Source organism: Phragmites australis, chromosome 6 (genome assembly GCF_958298935.1).
Source record: "Phragmites australis chromosome 6, lpPhrAust1.1, whole genome shotgun sequence".
NCBI classification, from domain to species: Eukaryota; Viridiplantae; Streptophyta; class Magnoliopsida; order Poales; family Poaceae; genus Phragmites; species Phragmites australis.
Window position 1 is genome coordinate 38,742,385 of NC_084926.1, and position 21,003 is coordinate 38,763,387.

A 21,003-nucleotide genomic window follows, 5' to 3' on the forward strand; every position below is an offset into this window, starting at 1 on the left:
CCTGCGCACGCCGGCGCGCGTCTCGCCTCCGGTCGACATGGTCTCTCTTCTTCCCCGCTCGGTGTTCGCCTTCGATTGATGCCAATCTCTACTCCCTGATCCAAACGTCTGTCACGGAAAGTAGAACTCGCTTACAGGAGAACCAAACAAATCCCATATTCGGTTAAGGGCTTGTTAGTTTGGACTTTTATTTTTAGTTTTTTTTAAAATTTGTGTTTTTAGTTTATTAAAAAATTATTTTTAAAAATAGATTATTGGTTTTTACAATAAGTTTTTAGCTTTTTATTACATAGCCTTTTAAAAAAATATTTCTGAGTAAGTTTTACAACTTTAGTTCATTTCTCTCAGAAATAGAATTTTAATTTTTTTCAAAAACTACTTTTTAAATCCTATTTATTCTGTCTTCTGATTTCTGACAACACAGAACCAGAAAAAAAACAAACAAAGTCTAGTCCATTCCCATCACCACCGTTTTTCATTACCGTTAACGTTCACGTTAACTCGTACACTTCTGTAGGGACCAAACGCGAAAATGTCCCCGTCCCACAGACAGGAACGGAAGAGAAAAAGAGCAAAGCGAAGTCCCATCGAAAGAACACACGGGGGCGCAGCGCTGGTCATCGACTCGTTCGCTCGCTCCCCACATCATCCCCGCTGCAGCACGCACCACCCCCTCGATCTCCGTCGCCGCCTCCCCCACCCATTCTTCCAGAACCTTCCGCAGCCCCCCATCCCCCCCGGAGACTTCGAGAGCCTTCCTCTCGCCCTGAGATCTCCCAGCGCCATGGTGTGGTCGTGACGGCGGCTGCGGCGGAGGCGGAGGCTTCATGGACCCCATGTCCCCCGACGACCGCCCCGAGGCGGCGGCTGCTCAGCAGCAGCAGCAGCAGCCGTTGGAGTGGCGGTTCGCGCAGGTCTTCGGCGAGCGCGCGACCGGGGAGGACGTGCAGGAAGGTAAGACCCGCTGCGGTCCTCGGGCTTGGCTAGTTGCGTCGCGCCGTCGCGAGATCTGTTCGGTCCGGCGTGTTGGGGCTGGTGCCGCCGCTGCCCACCTCAAGCCCGCGCGTTTCGCGGCCGCGGGGTGGCGGGGAGCCGGGGATCGCGGGGGTTGGAGGGGCCTCGCGGCGGCGTACCGCGGGGATTTCGCGTCGAGGCCTTTGCGGTGGCTTGGGTCTCAGGCGTTTGGTTCATTTCGTTTTAGACGAAGTGTTCTGCTCCCAGTGTGTTCCACCGCTATTTAGGACGGTTTACTGCCTGGACCCTGAATGGCGAGGTTTCTGTACGTGGGCTTTGTGTCAGGTCCGGTAATTAGTTAATGTTGCTGGCTTTGCTGTGTAATATGGATCCAAGAGAGTGGGGTGCTGGGCAGGAGTGGTTTGCTATTGCAGAGAGGTGGCAAGTAACAGTATGTGTTTATTTGTTGAACTGTAATGCGTCATGCTCTGGGAGTTGCTTTGATGGTAGGAATGCGGGATGATTTTGTTGAAGATACGGCCTGGTGCTATACAACATGGTATACCTGGAGAGTGTTTGAATGTTTGATTTTTTTTTTTTCCCGTGATGTGTGGTGGTAGTTCATTGACTCGAGGTTTCCTTAGGGTCTTAAGATGGTCTGTCTGGCAGTAAATTTACGTGCTTTGGAATTCTGGTGAGTTTCAGAGGGGACTAGGGTAATGCGTCCTTGTTGAAAATCTTGGGTAGCTGGGATTTATCATTGCTTCTGCATTTGATATCGTGTAGGTCTTCTGGCATCTGTTTACCTGACTTCCACTGGGTCATGTGCTTTTCTGGCATGTGTGGGATCATGTGATTATTGCTCCTCATTTGGCTTTTCAATTTTTCTCTGGTTTTGTGTTGAAATGGTGTTTATTTGATCAGTACTTACCAAGGAATAGTGAGGTATATTTGTACGTGCCACTTAGATTTTTGCACTTTGGCCTCTCCACATTTTTAGGACTATCAAAAGGTTGACGACGGTGGCATGGTGATATTCCTTTTCCTAGTTCATACATAAGGTGATTTAGTTTGAAGGTAGAAACATGGCAAATAGCTTCAGTTATAGCTTTGCAGTCCGCTCACATAGCCCGTTCATGTTTCTCTTGTTTCAACAATTCAACCGTTGTTTCCCATGTGCAGACTCTCATGGGGAACACGATAAAGTGGTCCTTTTCGCTATATAATGCTATTTGATACTGAAGCCATCGATGCATAGGGGAGATAGTGCAGCTTGGATGCTCAGATAAAGTGTTAACAAAAAAAAAGACAGGCTTTTTTCTAGTTTTATACAAATGGCCTAGCATAAAGTTGAGTCATTCAATATCAAGTTTTATTAATCTCATCAACTAATCTAGTTACCCATTACATATTTAACATGTTTCCAATATATTAACACATCACCCTTTTTTGAGATGCTTTTCACTACTTTACACTGATGGGCAAAACTTGATCAATTGTTGCAGGCAGTTCACAAAAATGAATAGACCAAGGGCAAAATTTCCCAACATTAGCTATGTTTTTGTTTCTTCTTTTTGATCTTGGGATCTCACATTCTCCATAAACCTGTCTTGATGCTTGGCCCAAGTCTACCATTTTCTGTATAGAATTAACACAAAACTGACCATCCGGGCAAACAAAGTTAGACAGTATTGAAGCTTATGGGAAGTTAGGCACATGCAAGAGCTGAGTGACAAAAAGTGGACTTTTCTTATGCTAATAAATCCAATCGACTGGATATTTATTGTCTTATTCATTTCACTTGATATTTGTTTTAATGCCTTGATGTGTTCACGAGCCAAGTTCAATTTGTTTCTTTGATCAAATATGTTACTTGTTTCAGTGGACATAATTTCTGCAATTGAGTATGACAAATCTGGCGACCATCTTGCCACTGGAGATAGAGGTGGACGTGTGGTTTTATTTGAAAGAACAGACGCCAGGGATGTAAGTACTGCACTATATAAATTCTGTAGTTTTTCGTGCTTAAATCTCTAGTGATCATAGTGTTAACGGATATGCAGAATGCCAGTCGAAGAGAACTTGAGAGGCAAGATTACCCGGTTGCTAGGCATCCTGAGTTCCGTTACAAGACCGAATTTCAGAGTCATGAACCTGAGGTATCTGAGTCTTAATGTGACGATAGTTACAACTTGTTCATGCATGTCAGTGACCTGCATGTGCCAACGAGATCTGTCTAGGAGGATTTTCCTAGGAATTTTGAAGGAAAGGAAAGATCAAATTTAAAATAATCTTGTGTTCAAATTTCTATGAGAATCTTGTGTTTACATTTAAAAAGATCCATGTACTTGAAAATTCATAATAAATTTGGAGTGAATCACATCATGAGTTCATGTCCATTCATTGTTTTCTTTTTGGTAGAGTACTTGCTACTAAGAAGTAAGAAGTGGAAACTTTTCCTTTTCCAGTTGCACCTTTTGACTGCCAAGTTTAATTTATCAAATGAGATCTCATTGTTTAACTGCAAAATCTAGCTTATTTGTACTATTTGAAAATAAACAAGTAGATTGCCAATTATGAAATTACAGATGGTAGTTTGCTGAAGATATGCCTGCCTTGCAAGTTTTCCAGTACTTATCCATGAATAAGTGCCAGTTTTAGAATTGTATGTAGTCAACTTTTTAACTTTTGACTACTAATTTACCAGTATATTTTAGCCACATGAAATTAATACTAGTAAATTTTGTTGTGGAAAGTAATATCTTTAGTTTTTTTTTATTTACACTAGCATGTTAGCTTGACATTAGTGATCAAAGTTGCACATTGGAGACCGCAACACTTCCCTATAACAACACTTTCGTAGGTCGTTAATCTTGTAGTTTGGAGTTTGGCCGAAGTCTTTGATGACATTAGGGCAAGCAAGTATGAGCTCTGAAAAAAAATTTCCTTACTCGTGGATTAATTTTACCAGAAAAAGTGAAGCTATTGCATAGTTGTATACTGGAATATGTGAAATTGTGAATTTTTTTCTTCTGATTTCTGTGTAATTCATGTAGTTTGACTACCTAAAAAGTTTGGAAATAGAGGAGAAGATTAACAAGATCAAGTGGTGCCAAACAGCCAACAAAGCACTCTTTCTCTTGTCTACAAATGACAAAACAATAAAGTATTGGAAGGTATGGAGAAAACAGTTGCATCAGAAAGTTGCTCATTGGTTTGATTTCTTATGGTTATGACTTCTTGCCTCACCTATTTTTTTATTTTTTATCTGGACCTGTTATACCCTGGAGTTGTACCCATTATATAGTTCACAACATATTTTTGGCACCTTAACGCGGATTTGCATTTCTTTTTTCTTTTTCAGTCTTGCTCCCCATATGAACGGGAATATATTCACGAAAATTTTCTATTTATTCTTTCTTATTTGATCAAGAAACACATGTTTTGCACCCTTGGTTTTTACAAATGCAATCAGATTATGCATTTTTCTTCTTTACAGTTTTAATATTATGCAATGCTATTGCTTGCCTTTTTAGACTTTCCTGTTATTGGCAGATGCATGCATTATCTCTGTAATATTGTTATCTTGCTGCTTTGCTATCTCTGAAGGTGCAAGAGAAAAAAGTGAAACGAGTTTCAGTGATGAATTTGGATACCTCCCAAAGTTCAGACAATGGTTCAACTTCAAGTTCGGGTACCAGTAGCTGCAGAGCTCTTCTTCCAAATGGCGGATGCTCAGAAAAGTTGTGCAGTCCAAACAACAATATTTCATTTCCTCCTGGAGGATGCACATCATTGCGTTTGCCTGTGGTGGTTGTACTTAACCCACTTTATCCATCATCTCTAGTGTTCTACAACATGATGCATCAGCAGTGCTTGCATATGCAATACAGTTGTTTTTTCCCTGACATGATAGACAAGTAGATGTTCTTCTAACAAACTATAGATAACATCAATAGACAGGTCTGAGTAGTTTCCTTTACTATGTATGCAGGTCACAGGCCAAGATTTAAACCATGTCGCGAGATGCCGACGTGTATATGCACATGCTCATGATTACCATATTAATTCCATTTCAAATAATAGGTTAGCTTCCCTCATGATATTATGGATGTCTAATCAAATCTGCATTTTTTTGTATTCTTCTTGTACTGGAACAAGCTTTACTGTTTGCTTGTCTCACTTCTACCTTCATCTCATCTTATTTTATTTTATCTTACTTATTATGTCTTCTTTGATCTGTTTTTAGAGGATACTCTTTTTGACATATTTCTCTTGACCTCTCAATTTAAACACACTTAAAAACCAGACCAGATCATTGGTTAAATTGGGAAAAACAGAATGTTTGAAGATCGATTTCCTTTGAAGACCGTTCACGCAACTGGACTGGGAAAAAACTGGCTGTGGTGGGCAGCTGTTCATGGAATCGGTGAACCGTGGCGGTTGGAAAAATCCAGCAAAGTAGAGCAAACACAGGTGGAGTTTCCTCCCCTGTTGGGTCCAGCCCAGTCTGCCCATTTCAAACGCTGAAGAGGGAAGCCCTAGCTCCCCATGTCCCTAATCTGTGGCTGCCGCTCCCTTTTCATCTATTCATCCCCAGTGCCTGCTGCAGATCCAAATCTAGACAGTAATAGCGGCTGCTTGATATTCCTATCCGCTTCTCTTTTCATCTAGTCATCCCCTTTTCATGATTTAACGCTTTTATTTCGTATTTCGTGTATTTCCCAAAAGATTGTTGTATTGCCCAAAGGATATCATGGATTAAATCTTTGACTTCACAGGAATTATGCTGTGTGTATGGTGCGCAAAACTTGTCTGGTAGTAACACTGTTTGTTGCCTTCTGCACTAGGCAATGTGGTTTATGGCTTTATGTGGTTGAGTTTGTGCAACTTTTATTTTTACTGTCTGGTTTGATTTATAAATGACAATCCATGAGCATTGTGCCGATACCGTGTTATCTCTTTGTTTTACTCACAGCGATGGCGAAACATTCATATCAGCAGATGATCTGCGAATAAACCTGTGGAATTTGGAAATTAGCAATCAGAGCTTCAACATTGTTGATGTGAAGCCTGCAAACATGGAGGATCTAACTGGTAAACTTTTTAGTCTGATAACTATTTATGCAATTGCAGTGAGCCCTCGGTTTATTGTAAATGTTAAACATGCAAATGTTATTAAACCGGTAGATTCACAGTCCAGTAGCTTGATGTTCTTTATGGAGTTCTTGATTAGTGGAGTTGGATGTATCACAAAGTATGCAGGGTAAGATTTTTGTGCCTTCTCTCTTTTTCTTCTTCTTTTTTTTTTTACCATGCAAGCATTGCCATGCTGCAGGTGTTACATGGTACGGTATACATGTTCTTGTGATGGTTATACAAATTAATTATATTTTTCATCTCTACGACCTTCCAGTATTATTGGAATAGCAACCTGCATCACATTACCAACCGTAACTCCTATTTCGGTGGGGTCAAATTTGTCCATGATGGACAGTCTTGATTGGTGATGGATCGGAAAGGCAGTTCCTATTCTCTGAACCTGCCAACTTCCTGACCAATCAGTCAGTCACCTCTCTGCAGCTGTATATTGGTATGCTATCTAGCAGTTCTTACTCAGAAGTGTAGATTTCTAGCTCAATGTCAACAGTTGATAGTTGGCAGCTTTCAGGTGAGGAATTCAGAAACACTATAGTTGCTTTATGGAAAAACCACAATTAGATAAACAAGATAATCTCTGTACGAGCTTTTGCTGTGCTAAAATAGCCTAAAACAAAACTAATACACTATTGCATGTGTGATCCCAAAATTTGTTTGTTGACTGGTTAACCGTGTGACACCTTTGGCTGTTGCTATTAATACGTGATCTTCTTTGGCGTTCGTCTATTCTCTCATGCAATTCCTGTTAGTTTCATTATTTTTCTTGTTCTGTGGCTACACACATTACATTTTATAATTTTATGAAATTTCAGAGGTGATTACATGTGCGGAGTTCCATCCAACTCATTGCAATACACTAGCATATAGTAGCTCAAAGGGTTCTATGCGGCTTCTTGACCTGCGGCAGTCAGCACTGTGTGACAACCACGCTAAGCTGTTAGTAATTACCCTTGAACTTCTTAAGTAACATTTATCCTTGTTTAGAAGGCAATGTATAACATATCTTATCATTTCCAGTGGCTAAAAACATTTGAAGTTAATTTATATGGTAAAAAACTGCTCATGCTATTACCTGATTTAATTGGGGCATATCATACAGATTTGAAGAGCATGAAGCACCTGGATCAAGATCCTTTTTTACAGAGATAATTGCGTCAGTTTCAGATATAAAGTTTGCAAGGGATGGAAGACACATTCTTAGTCGTGATTACATGACTCTCAAGGTATGCAACTGACCTGTCTGTTCCATTTGTTGAATTCTTAGCGTTTCGCTTTCTATACGAATTAGAGACATCAATTTGATTACCAAAAAACTCCTGTCAAAATGTTCATCTGGCTCTGTTCTTTCGATCCAATCCAGGTCTTGATATATTAAATTCATCTTTTGATGTTATGAATAAGCTGTGTGCAACATCATTGAGTTCTGTACTGGAAAGTATTTGGCTTTAACTTTCTTGAAGCACACTTATATAAATATGGCTTTGGTCCCGCAACCCTAATGATATCTTGTGATTTTTCGATGTTGACCAATTGACTGGCAAAAGAAAATGACCCAAATCATCTGTTATGTGCATACACTTTTAATTTAAAACCCTAGCGATGGTCTTACTCAAAGTTGTCTCCACCTGTCATGCAATTGATTCTTTGTCAAATATTTTAAATAGTTGTATATTGGAAGGGCTGAGGAACTTTTGAGGCCTCGCCTCTTGAGATAGTAGTGTTTGGCTGCTAGAAATATTTTAATTTAATTTCTTTTCATTCTTCAGTTATGGGATCTAAACATGGATTCGGGGCCAGTTACAACTTTCCAAGTTCATGAATACTTAAGGCCTAAGGTGAAGTTTTATCATCTGAATGAGAACATAAGAGCCATATCAATAGCTGTTGTAGTCTAATACTTTATTTAATCTCATCTTTTGTAGCTTTGTGATCTATACGAGAATGACTCAATATTTGACAAATTTGAATGTTGTCTCAGCGGGGATGGAGTTCGTGTTGCAACTGGTTCTTATAGGTATATCCTTATTCTCGTTATGTGCTGTAATAATTGCTAGCTATTGTTTTGTTTAACACTTATGTATGTTTACTCTTCTTGTGGCACCATAATTGCAGTAATTTATTTCGTGTTTTTGGTTGTGCTCCTGGAAGTACGGAGGCATCCACTTTGGAAGCCAGCAGAAATCCCATGAGGTTTGTCAAATGTTGAGAACGTTATTAATTGTTTATGTTGTAAAATGGGTATAGCTTATACTCTACCTGAATATGGACTATGCCAAGATAATTCATAAGCCTCTTGCTTCTATCTTATTAATTTTGCGCTCCAAGTTAGCTCAACACTTTTACCTATATTTTTACCACTTTGAAACTACCTACCAAAAAAAGAGAACATTTCACTTATGATGAGTATCTTATGTCAAAGTTGGTTGGGTTACCAAACATTCAAGATTCAATATAGGTGTGACCTGTGACCATGTCGTAGTAGGTATGAACACATCATGTCAACACCAAACAAACATGCATTCGACTTGCAAACTATTTTTCTAAGCTTGGCTAAACTTTTATTCTATTATTGGAATTAAAAACCCATACAGGCGTCAGGTTTCTAATCCAGCAAGGCCTACACGGACTCTGACCTCTTTGACCCGAGCCGTGAGGAGAGGTAAGTTGCTCTCTTGCATCGTCAGTCTTGACTTGTTTTTTATAATGTACACTACCTGTTACTTATCATTAAGCTCATATGGCGCAGGTGGAGAAAACACAAGCATTGATGCCAATGGAAACTCTTATGACTTGTCAACAAAATTGCTCCATCTTGCGTGGCATCCAACCGAAAATTCCATCGCGTGTGCTGTTGCAAATAGCTTGTACATGTATTATGCATAGGGAATGTGCTAGGGAAAATTGATTGTTTTTTTTGTTGCTCGACGTGAAAGCTTTGGCCTTCAACATGGAACCAGGGAATATGGTGCATGAAATTGTTCCAATTCCAAGATTGGGACCAAAAGAGGCAGTCGGTGACCGCAATATTACTTACCACGCCAGACTGCTTCCTTCCGATTCTTTAGTAAATGAGATGTATTCTGATCACATCAGAAGCTTTTGGTCCCGAGATACTATTGTAGCGAATTGGTTGTTGAAGGATAAAGCAGAAGAAGATAGTCGAAGGCTGATGCTAATCCCACCAAAGTCACAGGAACATCTGATCACGACTCACAAAGGTTGTAAGATTTCTTCTTTTTTCTTTTTTCTGATCACATCAGTTGTCATGAACTTTGAGATCTTTGAGCATATTTTTTTTTTATCACAGCTACTGTAGTTATTCTCTGCTGCTGTTCTATTCGTTGGATGGTTCAAATAAGTGATCGGTAACCTACTTGTGATTTGGGTATGAATGTGACCTTGTTGTGCAAAGAAGAGGGCGTGATAATGCGCCTCTTCAACAGTTTTTTTAAGTGATTTGTGAAAGTAAAGGAGAGAGAATGGAATGATCATATAATTTTTTCGTGATAGAAACTGTAAAGTAAAACCATTGAAACGCTAAAAAAAATGAAAATTCTTTCGTAAAGAAATTCTAGATCCTGATAGAAATCGGGATGATCTTACGCCTGTAGTTCCCGCGTCGCTCCTGGGGACCGATTTTTGTTCCCTTCAATTTCAGCTCTCTGAAGCATTTCGCCGCACGAGGCTCCCTCCGTGCAAGTTGATGTATGTGCTTTTACACCGTGCTCGTATGGCACACGAACTCGGTCTCCAATCCCTATCCTTTGGTTTGTTTCTCTTGGGATCTGGAGCCCAGCAATTGACCCTGAGAGGGCGATGCTCAACCTGTGCCTGTGCAGGGAGGGAGGGGAGGCGAACTGGAAACCGGAGGATCCGGATAGTCAGAGGCGAACAGTAATATGTGAGGCGCCTCACAATAATCTACAGTTGGACACTATTCACATAGCGCCAAGTTTCAACGTTTACAAAATACTGTAACTATTTCACTTTATAAATAGTACTATAACATCACATCTTTTCAATGCATTTGAGATCCAAGTGCTCGTAACATATTGTGACTCCTGATTCCTCTCTAAGTAAGATGATCCCGATTCCTGGAAACTATGCTTGTGCTGACCTTGACATTCTTGTTCGGAGCGAATACGGTGGGCCTAGACGCCGGTATGGCTTCTCAACTGGTGCTTATCCAACTCCCAAGGCGATACTGACGGGTCCTTGGCGTTTCTTGGTGCGGCATTCAGAATTTAAGACCATGCTAAGAGAGTTCCTCCACATATGAGAATTTTTTTTGAAAGGAACATTATCTCTTCGCGAAGAAAATTTTGTTCTCTTCAGCATTTTAATGATTTTTTTTATGATTTTCGTCACAAAGAGATTCTCAAAATCATTAAATGGATTTTTCTCTCTTTTTTTCTTACGAATCTTTTCAAAAGAAAATTATTAGAGGTGAGAGAAAATAAAAGAAACAAGAATATAAAAGAAAATGATATTAGGAAGAGAATGAAATGAAAAAAAATATAGTTAGGATGGTCTAACAGCCACCCTGCTTTCGATTCGAGGCGCCGCCGGATTTATGCAAACTGCATGCTTCTAGAAGCCAGCCCCCTCTGTTAATCGACCCGACACCAGCCGACATCGTGCAACTACGAGCAAATGACACTGTTGAAGATTCAAGCCGGGTTGAAAATCATATGTAACCAATCGGTTGATGATGTTTGAGCTCTAAATGCCATGAGGTGGTAAATTTTACCAGTCATAAATACTTGTCCTTGATCAAAATTTCGTTAAATTTTTAAAATTTTAACTGTCAATAGCTTCTAAAATATTTAGTTAAAAAACATAAAAATCACACGTTTGATTTGTTTTGAAAAATACTTTTGTAATATTATATATTTTTTAGATATTATAACTATATTCTAATAAAAATTAAAAGCGATAAGTATTTATGATTAGAGGGAGTATAAGTTTAAGATCGTTAAAAATTTGGAAGAGAAATGAGAGGAAAATAAAGAGCGACCAGGACTGATCTTATGTTTTTTTTAGAAAAAAACCTATAGACAACTTGAGCAGTATACCTATTTTGGATTTGAAGAAATTTACTTTGTGACGTTTACAGTGACAAAAAGCACTTCCATTGGTCGAATAAATACTCCCTCTGATCAAGAATGTAAGACATATTTTATTTTGAAAAAGTCATTGAAAACAAATTTTGTTAATTTTTCTTATAATATATCGCAATTATTATAAAAATATATATTATATTTGTACAATATTATTTTAGCATATATTTGCACCAGTGTGAACACACATGAAAAAGAGAGAGAAGAAAAAGAAAAGAAAAAAAAAGGAGAGGCTTAGACTGGCCTTTTGCCTTTTGGGCCGGCCCACCTTCTTTTTTCACTTGCACTAGGCCGGCCTGGGCCGACTCGCCTCTCTCCTTATCCCTGCACCCGGCCGCACCTGCCCTAAGCGACACCGTGCCTCCCTGTTCTTCTTCTTCCCCCGCCTCCTTATCCTCTCCACTTCTCTCACGTGCTCCCGCCGCCACCCGCTCTCACCACGCCGCGCCGCGCCGCGCTGGGCCCAAGCCGCCCACGTGCGCACGCTCGAGCCGTGCCGCTCTCTGCTCCCCACCTCTCTACCCCTGGGCCGGAGCTCTCTGAGCGCGCTGCCTCTCTCACGCACTCGTACACTCCCCGAGTCGCGCTGCCCCTTCGCTGAGACATGCCACACGTGCTTATCTCTCCCTCGTTCCTATCCTTCCACCCAAAATTGGAGCAACCCTGGATCCGCTCTCTCCGCAAGGCGAACCCTAGCCGCCGGCTATATAGCCTAGGGAGGGGTGCTCGCAGGAGGGGGAGAGGGGCCGGATATTGAGAGGAAAAGAGATAGAGAGAAGAGGAGATCCAGCAAGAGGGAGTTGAGCCAAACGCCCACCGTCGCTCAGATCCTCTCGCTGCCACCAATGGGCATCGACGGTGATGCTCGATGCGGTGAGTTCCTGCTGCGATCATCTCTTCATCTCCTTCTTTGCTACAAGTTGGCCGTTGGTTGTTTGATGAGTTCCGGCCGGCCTTGTGCCGCGACCGTAGAGACACGCGGAGGGGAGACGGTGTGTTGCCTTTGGCTGCCGCCCTCTGATGAGGCCACCACCCATGTGGAAGAGAGATGCGCAGAGGGGAGCCGGTGCGATGCCCTAGGCCGCCGGCCCCCGATGATATCGCCACCGATTGAGAGAGAGAGGGAAGGGCGGAGCCTCCTGTCCCCCCCCATGCTGCCGTTGTCCTGCTGCCGCCTCTGTGCCACGACGTGCCTCTATATCGTGCGCCCCTTCTCTCCTTCTCTACTACAAGTACTCCGGTCGACCCTCGTGCTGTGACCGCGTGCTGGCTGGCCTTTGTGCCGTGGTCATAGAGCTGGGTCCTAGCCAATGCTTGCGCCATGGCCATGGAGATCGTGCCGCCGCTATGCGGGCTGTCATTTGTTCTCTCTGGTTTGTGTTGGTCTCCGACCGTGTGTGCTTTGTGCCGTGCAAGCGCGTGAGTTTGGTTTTGCTTTTGGCCGTGCATGCCTCTGCGCAGCACAAGCGCATCGAGTGTTGTTTGGTATTGTTCTGGCTAGCTTTGAGCCATGGCCGTCAACTTGGGTTCTGGCCGGCCTCGTTGCTGCGACCATGGAGATGTACTATGTCGATTTGGTCGCTGACTGTTCTGTGATGAAATCCGACTTGCCCTCATTGCCGTGACCGTGGAGGTGTGCTGCAGTGATCATGGGTCGCTAGCTGGGAGCCAGAGGGCCACTGGCAAGCCGGCCAAGTCTCTAGGAGCCGCCGGGTGCTTATGCTGAATGCCGTGTCCGCGTGAGAACAAGTGTCTTGGCCGTGCCTCGGCACATGCTGCCGTTGAGTTGTGTGCCTCTATTCATATGGGTCGCCATGGTTCTTTTTCTGATCTGAGATGTGTTCTAGCCGGCCTTTGTGCCGTGATAGCTAAGGTGTTCCTTTTCTAGCCGGTCTGCACCATGACCGTGGAACCTGTGTGCGTTTCACCGGCTGGGAGTCTGAGTGCTGCCAGTTTGCGATGGCTACCACCTGGGCGTCTGAGCACTATCACGCATGTGCTGTCATGCTGGCTGGGTGTTGTGGTGCTATTTTCTGTGATGAATGGCAAGATTGGCAGTTTGTTTTGGTTGGCTGCTAGTGAGCTGGAGGCCATAGTGTTGCTATTTCTGATATCATCCATATACACAACCATGTTGTTGGTATTAGTCTGTGGCCTGGTTCTGTTATTGGCCCTCGGATGCATATGCGAGTATATTGTTGTTCTGGCCTTAATGCTCGGCTGTGTATGACCTTTTGTTATTGATGATCATGTGCCTATTGTGCCTCTATGTTGGTTCACGAAGCTGGCGATGGGGGCTTCCTTCTGTTAGTCATACAAAATTGAGATTTTAGCTCCTTGAGACCTTTTGCTAGTTGAGCTGATGTGGCCTTTGTCTTCTCCTGCTGTGGTCCTGTCATTATGACCCTGTTGCCTGTGGATTTTATAACATGGTCATGAGGCCCTTTTATCACTGCTTTATTGGTAGAAGACCAATGATGATCAATGAACTCATTGTTCAGTGGTTTGGCTAATGACTTGGGGAGGCCTGACAGTTGGTTGCCATTGTTATCACCCCTCGCCTTGGTGGTATTTGCCTATGTGGCTCTGTCGCTGTGGGATTAAGGGTAGGGGTTGTAGATAGGAATTTAGGCACTGTACAGTTCACCGGCTCTCGTTCGGTTGAAGCTGGTGGACCGCTAGGCGTTTGGATTCTCTCTCCCTCTATTCTCTTTACCTGAGACTGCGGTCAATGATGAGGGGCTGCAGTTTCTGAGGCCTGTGTGGTCGATGTTGATCCGGGATATATAGACAGCCCATAAAGCTCATGCTAGACTGTTTGTCCCGTTGCTTTTACCGTTTTGATTTCAAACGCTCACTTTGCTTAGTCTGTGATGTATGTGACTACAGCCTTGCAGATTCGGAGATAACCTAACGACGACCAGCAGCGCAGCTTAATCGGAGGTAGCCTGAGAGACGGGTGTAATTAGCTGGAGGCTTCACGAGGCAACGGGAACCAGGAGGACACAGTCGCTAGATGTTTAGTCAGATACACGTGTGTGTACGGCGTGTGTGATAATGAGTTGTAATCGAAAACTTGTACTTTATGGATTCAAATGGATTCATAAAGTGACAGTGTTTCCATTTAGTTATTGTCTCTTCACTTTGTGTATACTGGCACGCCCGCAGTTATACAATATAGTGATTTCGAACATGACAGCATTGTTTCGAATCTGCGAAACAATGTTAAAAATATTTTGAAATACAGATATATTGGAACAAAGTTTGTATCTTAAACATACATATAATTTGACCAATTATCAGTCAAAACTTACAAGTTTGACTTTTTTGAAACAAGTTCCGTTAAGGTGGGCGCTTTGCCCTCCCTTGGTTCGTCCAAAAACTTTACATGCTTCCCGCAACAAAAATAAAATAAATACTTTACATGCTACAAACGGCATTCCCGCCACAGCCACACCCTTTCTCCGTCACCATGATCTCAGATCAAGAGCCAAAACTGAAAAATACCTTTCTCTCTTCTCGTCTCCTTGTTGCAAAACATCAGAGAGAGAGTATTTGCCGTTGCGGCAATGGCAACCCACGAAGAGAGCAAGAACGCCAGCACAACGCACGGGCAGAGCTAAGCAAGCTAGCCGGGGGCTTCTTGCCGGAGCTAGCGCCGCGCGGCGGCACTGCCCCAGTCCTGGTCGCGCAGGAAGAGGCAGACCGCGGAGCAGTCGTCCACCCTGGACGACGGGTACCTGGTCCGCCACCGCTGCGCCGCGGCCTCCGCCACGGCCTTGGACGCGTGCTGCTTCCGCGGCGTGGTGCACACGATGGACACCACCTCCTGGTTGCTCAGCACGTCCCACACCCCGTCGGTGGCCAGGATGATGAACAGGTCCCCTGCCGTGATCCGGCGGTGCGTCACCTGCGGCTCGGACACCACGCCGTACCGCTTGAGCCGGAAGTCGCCGAGGGAGCGCGCCATTGCGAGGCCCGGGCAGTCCACGTCGGGGAGCCACACCCGGAACACCGACGGCTCGTCCTTGAGCGCGAACACGCGGCCGTTGGAGCTCTTTATCCTCTCTGCCTCCTCTGCGACCATGCCAAACCAATGATCAGTTCTTCATTCATTCACAAGGATTCAATCCAACGGAGCCTGCTATGGGGAAGAGGGCCACGACTTACGAGGCAGGTTGGGCTTCTGGTCGGTGGTGAGCTGCACGGCCTTCAGATAGCCCGCCTCCGACATCGTCGCCAGCACCGCCCTCGAGTCACCGAGGTTAGCGATGATCAGGTCCTTCCCCTTTGATCAATACAACGCAAGTTCTTTTTAAGCGCATGGACAAGATCAGCTTGAACAATGCACTGATCGGGTCAGCTCGAGCTTGATCAGTACCTGTTTGATGGCGCACACTGCGGTGGTTCCACTGAAGTTGCAGTCCACGTCCTGGAGCTTGAGCTCCTTATCCATGGCCTCGAACGATTTGGTGCAGGCCTCCCTCCACTCCTCCAGCAGCTGAGCCGGCGACGGCTGCGGCGACGAGCTACCACTCCCATCCGTCGACGTCGACGGCGAGACGTCGCTGAAGGCCAAGTCGTTGTCGTCGTCGCCCGCGGCGGCCAGGAACAGCGCGTTCCGGTGGCTGAGAATCATGAAGGGGAGGAAGTCCCTGACCCGCTTGCTGACGAACTGTCCGCACCGGCCGTGCCCGTCGAACGCGCCGCAGAACACGCCATCCGCCATGCCGAATCCCTGAAAGAAAAAATTCAGATTTGTACACACTGATCAGGTTCAGATTACATTGCTCTACGATCATTATCAAATGATAGTATCAGAGAGTATCTTTGACAACTGAGTCCCCAAACCGTAGGTGGGATCAGGGATTTCAATTTCATTTTATAATTTTTTTCACTCACGAAAAGATCAATTTTTTTGAAATTTTACCGAAATTTCAATTATTTTTCATCCCATGTTCTATATGTCCCGCGTATCGAAAGTTCAGAATTAGATATTTGATTCCCTTTCGAAATTCATAAAATGTCACAAAAATTTTGCCAAAATTTTAATCCCTGGTGGGATTAGTGCTTGCCAAATCAAGCTTTTTGGAATCAGATTGGAGGGTATCATGGTGTGTCCACGGATTGAGCAACATGGGTTCCAATAAGGCAATAATTGAGGAGAAAAAAAGTCAAAAGTTGAAGGAAAAAAGGGAATATAATTAAGCATCAACGTGACATTTCTGCGGTGTAATAAAGCAACGATAAGCTCGAACACATCCAACAATTGTTGGCGAAGCAATGATAGTCGTCACAGTTCGTACGAAGTTTGACCAACCAGGCAACCACCCCCCCCCCCCCTGGCCTGAAGAACTCTGAATTATTTCACCATCTAACAGAATCAAAACCGCAGCCGCGGGTAATCCAGTACGCCAACGTAACTCGTTCCCGTAGTTTGAAACAGGAAACATCGTTCATTTTCACTGTACGGCGATGATTCTTGTGTACGTGTACTGATACAAGGGACATCTCATGGAAATTTCTTGGCTGCAAGACAGCAGATTGACACGCCCAACACCGCCAAAAGATCCAACACAACTCGAAATTCAACACAGTTGTCATCAGAATTCAACTTGGTTTCGAGGTGTCGGTAAAAAAATTTGGACACGGATGCTCGGTAACACTGCAGCTAAGTGAGCTTCTTGGCACCCATGCCCCTTGGATCATCCACACAAACAAACAAACAGAAAAAACAAGCTAAAAGCCCACACAAATCCGGCACGAAGTTGACATCGAGCAGCAATAAGCACCGGGGCAATCGAACAGGAAGCAGGGGAAGGATGCTGAGTGACGACGATGCAAACCTGGCAGAGGATGACGGCGTCCTGGTTGGGCCCCTTCTTGCCCTTCTGCGAGAAGAGGGAGGCCACCTTCCTGCCGGCCGCCGCGCCATCCTCCTCCTCCCCTCCTCCTGCCTGCTCACCCACGACGTACACGACGTTCTCGTCGGAGTCCTGCTCCCGCTCCAGGCGCTTCGACGACGCGCAGAGCCCCATCAAGAAACCAAGCTGGCAGCGCCGAAGAAGAGAAGAGCAAACCGTGCTGCTGCTGCGGCAAAGGCAGAGATCTCAAGATGGCTGCGAGTTGCAGCGGAGAGGAGGAGGAGGAGGAGGAGGCCGGTCGCCAGAGCTAACCGCACCCCGATGAGCCGCGCCTTTTAAAGGGGAGAGTACTAAACTGTGCAAAAATTAATGGATGGATGGGTCGCGGTGGTGGTACCCGATAAAGGAAATTCTATGATATTTTTTTTTGAAATTTTTTTACGAGAATTTGATTGTTGTTTTTTTATTCAACAACTGATACGTATAAGTAGAGAAATACGTGATATATATAAGAGAGAATATTTTTATAAAATCGAATCTTATAGAATTTTTTTACTGGACTATGGTATGTGATACGCAAGTTTTTAGCGTGTTTTGCCTTGCGAACCCGTTCCATTGGTCGGGGCGGGAACTGTGGTCTGGCTTTCTTTTTTATTTCTTTTGTTGAAAAAAGCTCTTTCAACACCTGTTTGATGGGGGCAATGGAGAGATGAGAAATGTTCTTGGTGGTTCGCTTGGATTGGAAGGCCGGCGTCGGCCATCCTAATATAATAGTTTTGCGAGGCTGATCTTTGCCGTCATCGGAGTTGTTGATCGGCGATTTGGCACGCGTAGCCACGTAGCCACGGGGGTCGTCCTGAGCATGTGGTGACGTGGACTTCTTCCAAGATGGGTTTTAGTCGTTTCGCCGCGAGTTAAATCACATTCGATGCGACTCTCCACTTCCACTGACATGTGGGGCCATAACGGCATGGCTAGGACTAATCACGTTGCAGTGGTACGTACGTTAGTGGACCGAGCATTTCGGTGTTTCTCATTTTCCAACAAAATTGCACGGAGTATTGACACATTCGTAGACAAAATCCTACCTCTCTTGACGAAGAAATTCGTCGTGACCATCTGTGCAGCGCGGCCTTGGAACACTGAATCCTGCAAGGGACGAAGAAAAACTCACGCGCGAACGGAACGAGCCGAACCTAGAGCGCAGCCTTGGCAGCGACGGCGTGGTGCGCAGAGAAGAAGAGCGCGAACCCCATGGGCGGGTCGCCGTTGAAGTAGAACTGGGAGGCCTGGAAGCGCATCAGGTTGTGCAACTCCTGCTCTTTGACGTTGATGGGAACCTTATGATGAAGATAGTGTAAATTAAAGGTGTCCAGTTGGACCGGGTCAAATGGACCCACACAAGGGACGATATTTTTAGCACGGCTCAAACACGGCTCAACCCGATAGGGAATGACCAGGCCGGCATGCCACTTGAATCTCTTTACAGTGTTTTTATAGCAGACAAGATTTTAACATATCGATTATGTATTATATAAATGTTAGGTTGATCATAGATAACCCTAATTTTAATTTTATGATGTCTAAAAAATTAGAGCTAACTCAACCTGCTCTCATCTCCATAAACGTAAATGTCAAAGAAAATATCTGGTTATTTGCATCAACATCAATTACAGTGAGAATTTGGTCTTTGTATTTCCTAGCCAAGAATGTACCATCCACGCAAAGCAAAAGGCGACAATGCTGAAATGACTGAATACACTGACCTAAAGAAAAAAAAAGTACGTCAAAAAATCCTAAGCTAGTTTTTATCAAGTTCGGTCTCCTTGAAAGCAGTGTATGTGCTAGGGTTCCTGACCTTCATAATTTCAAACACACGGGCTAGGTTGCAATAAGAAGCCTCATATGTACCCCACTGCTTCTTTAAGGCTTTCTGCTTTGCACGTCAAGACTTTTGATAAGTAATCTCATAAACTATCATAATATTGATCGTTGGATGAACGAGCATTCCGTGTCCCGCTTCTCAATAATCTCAATGAACAATTCATTTGCAACTAGTGCAGTAGTGAGGTTGCGATGCTTTCGACCAATATTTTTCAGTATACAATTGTGTTGAACCACTCTTGAGGCTATCCAGTGGGTCGAATGCTTCGGTATGTATACATGAACATAAAAGCTACATCCAGGAGTTCTGCACTTGACACTGTACTTTTCTGGGCATGAGACAACAATAAATATCTCTTTATGTGATATCACTACCCACTGTGCCACTGCATCCTTCATTTCAGACTGATTGGAAAACAGCTAATTTAGGTGAACCATATTTGAACTATATTCTCAAGGGGAGTGATGGTTCTCCATAACTTGTATCCTCGTTTTGTTAGGCAAGTTTCATTCTCCTGGGATGACAGTATTAGAGTAGTCATTGTCTTCATCATCCACATCATCACCATCATCTTCATCTACATTTACAGATTCCAATAAAGCTTCTTCCTCATGAATGCATTATGGTCCACGTTCTCGAGCTCAACAATGATTTCTTTAATTTCCTCCCCTTATCAGCTTGACCCTCCTCAACCCCTACCGTCCGCCTATGCACAATAACCTTTGCCTCACTCGTCTGCATTTGTTCAACTTCCTCCGTCGATACTGCATGCCCGCGTGTATCCTTTTCTTCCATAGGAGTTGTTGCACTGCTACTATCATTCACTTCTCTTTGACATGGTTGCACCAGGATATTGAACTCAGTTCGACGCCGCGTGCACCACTCCAACCATTTCAACCACTTGTCCGTTCGATACACCAGTTTTAACTCCTAACAAACTGGATTTAACACACTAGTCCACATGCATTGCACCATAACAGAATAAATTTGAGGGTCAAGCTAAAAGTATTGGGTGAACCACATTTTCATCTCCTTCATCCTTGTACCCTTAGGGTTTGAGTGCTCAAGGATGGTTAATGGAAAATTATTCAAATCAATACCTGCTGAATCGTTACAGGTTTGACCATTTTCATAAAATACTTTAAGGTTCATAGAGTTTGACATAACTGTCACTAAAAAATATATCAATTAGAAATAAAAATAAATTACATTTATACATTACGACTACCTTAAAATTGAATAACGCAATGACCATGCTAACCCACCGTTTTTGGTCCTACAATAAAAAGTACTATGGTCTTCATTACCTAAAATTTAATCCATATTACTGTCCTAAATCTACATCGGAGATATCATTATTAAATAAATATATTACTAGCACCAACAAATTTAATATAATTAATTCGCAATAATATAATAATTAATATCATTTGATATTAGGAGTCTTGCAATTTTCAAAAACATAATGTTCATTGAATTTTAAAATTTTATCATAAATACTTCGGCGATGTATTGCTTTTTATCCTCTCTTTATTTTATTATTTTCGGTTACAAACCACTCGCTCTAAGTTACAAATAATTCAATAAATATCGTACTTTAGTGTAACGCATAATAATACAATCCTATAATATAAACCTATATACATCATCTTAACTAAAGTACTGATGTCTAATTTTTGCACGCACATATATTTTATTTTCTTAAACTAATACTAAAATAAAGTAATACAAAGCTTTCTACCCAAAATAAAAATTTACAAAAGATAAATTATTTTTCTACTCCCTAATTTAATCTAAATACAAATAGATCGATAGACATACATTAAAAAAATAATAAAAAGAAATTTTTTTACCTTAACGATTCTTCTTCCTCCTCCCCTTCTCCCTCTTCCTCCTTCTTCTTCTTCTCTTACCTCCTCCCTTCTTCCTCTTTTCTCTTCTCTCTTCTCCTCTCTGCTGGCGTGCTCCTCTCTGTGCGCTCGCGCGACTCGTGGAAGCAAATGAGACGGTGCGGCAGCCG

At 43.2% G+C, this 21,003-nt stretch overlaps 2 protein-coding genes across 2 annotated transcripts; one reads left to right on the plus strand and one right to left on the minus strand.

Annotated features, from left to right (window-relative positions):
* Positions 1–561: 561 nt before the first annotated feature.
* LOC133922389 (serine/threonine protein phosphatase 2A 55 kDa regulatory subunit B beta isoform) lies at positions 562–9,438 on the plus strand. Its single transcript, XM_062367711.1, has 14 exons — positions 562–954; positions 2,837–2,940; positions 3,018–3,113; positions 4,011–4,130; positions 4,564–4,767; positions 4,949–5,040; positions 5,933–6,051; positions 6,927–7,050; positions 7,214–7,337; positions 7,881–7,949; positions 8,037–8,128; positions 8,227–8,304; positions 8,706–8,773; positions 8,861–9,438. Exons 1-14 carry the CDS (start codon positions 828–830, stop codon positions 8,995–8,997), a joined length of 1,554 nt encoding a protein of 517 aa, XP_062223695.1. The 5' UTR covers positions 562–827; the 3' UTR covers positions 8,998–9,438.
* A 5,021-nt stretch (positions 9,439–14,459) lies between these two features.
* LOC133922390 (probable protein phosphatase 2C 12) lies at positions 14,460–17,415 on the minus strand. Its single transcript, XM_062367712.1, has 4 exons — positions 17,081–17,415; positions 15,616–15,972; positions 15,405–15,522; positions 14,460–15,311 (listed from the first exon to the last, which is right to left on the minus strand). Exons 1-4 carry the CDS (start codon positions 17,270–17,272, stop codon positions 14,887–14,889), a joined length of 1,092 nt encoding a protein of 363 aa, XP_062223696.1. The 5' UTR covers positions 17,273–17,415; the 3' UTR covers positions 14,460–14,886.
* Positions 17,416–21,003: the final 3,588 nt, after the last annotated feature.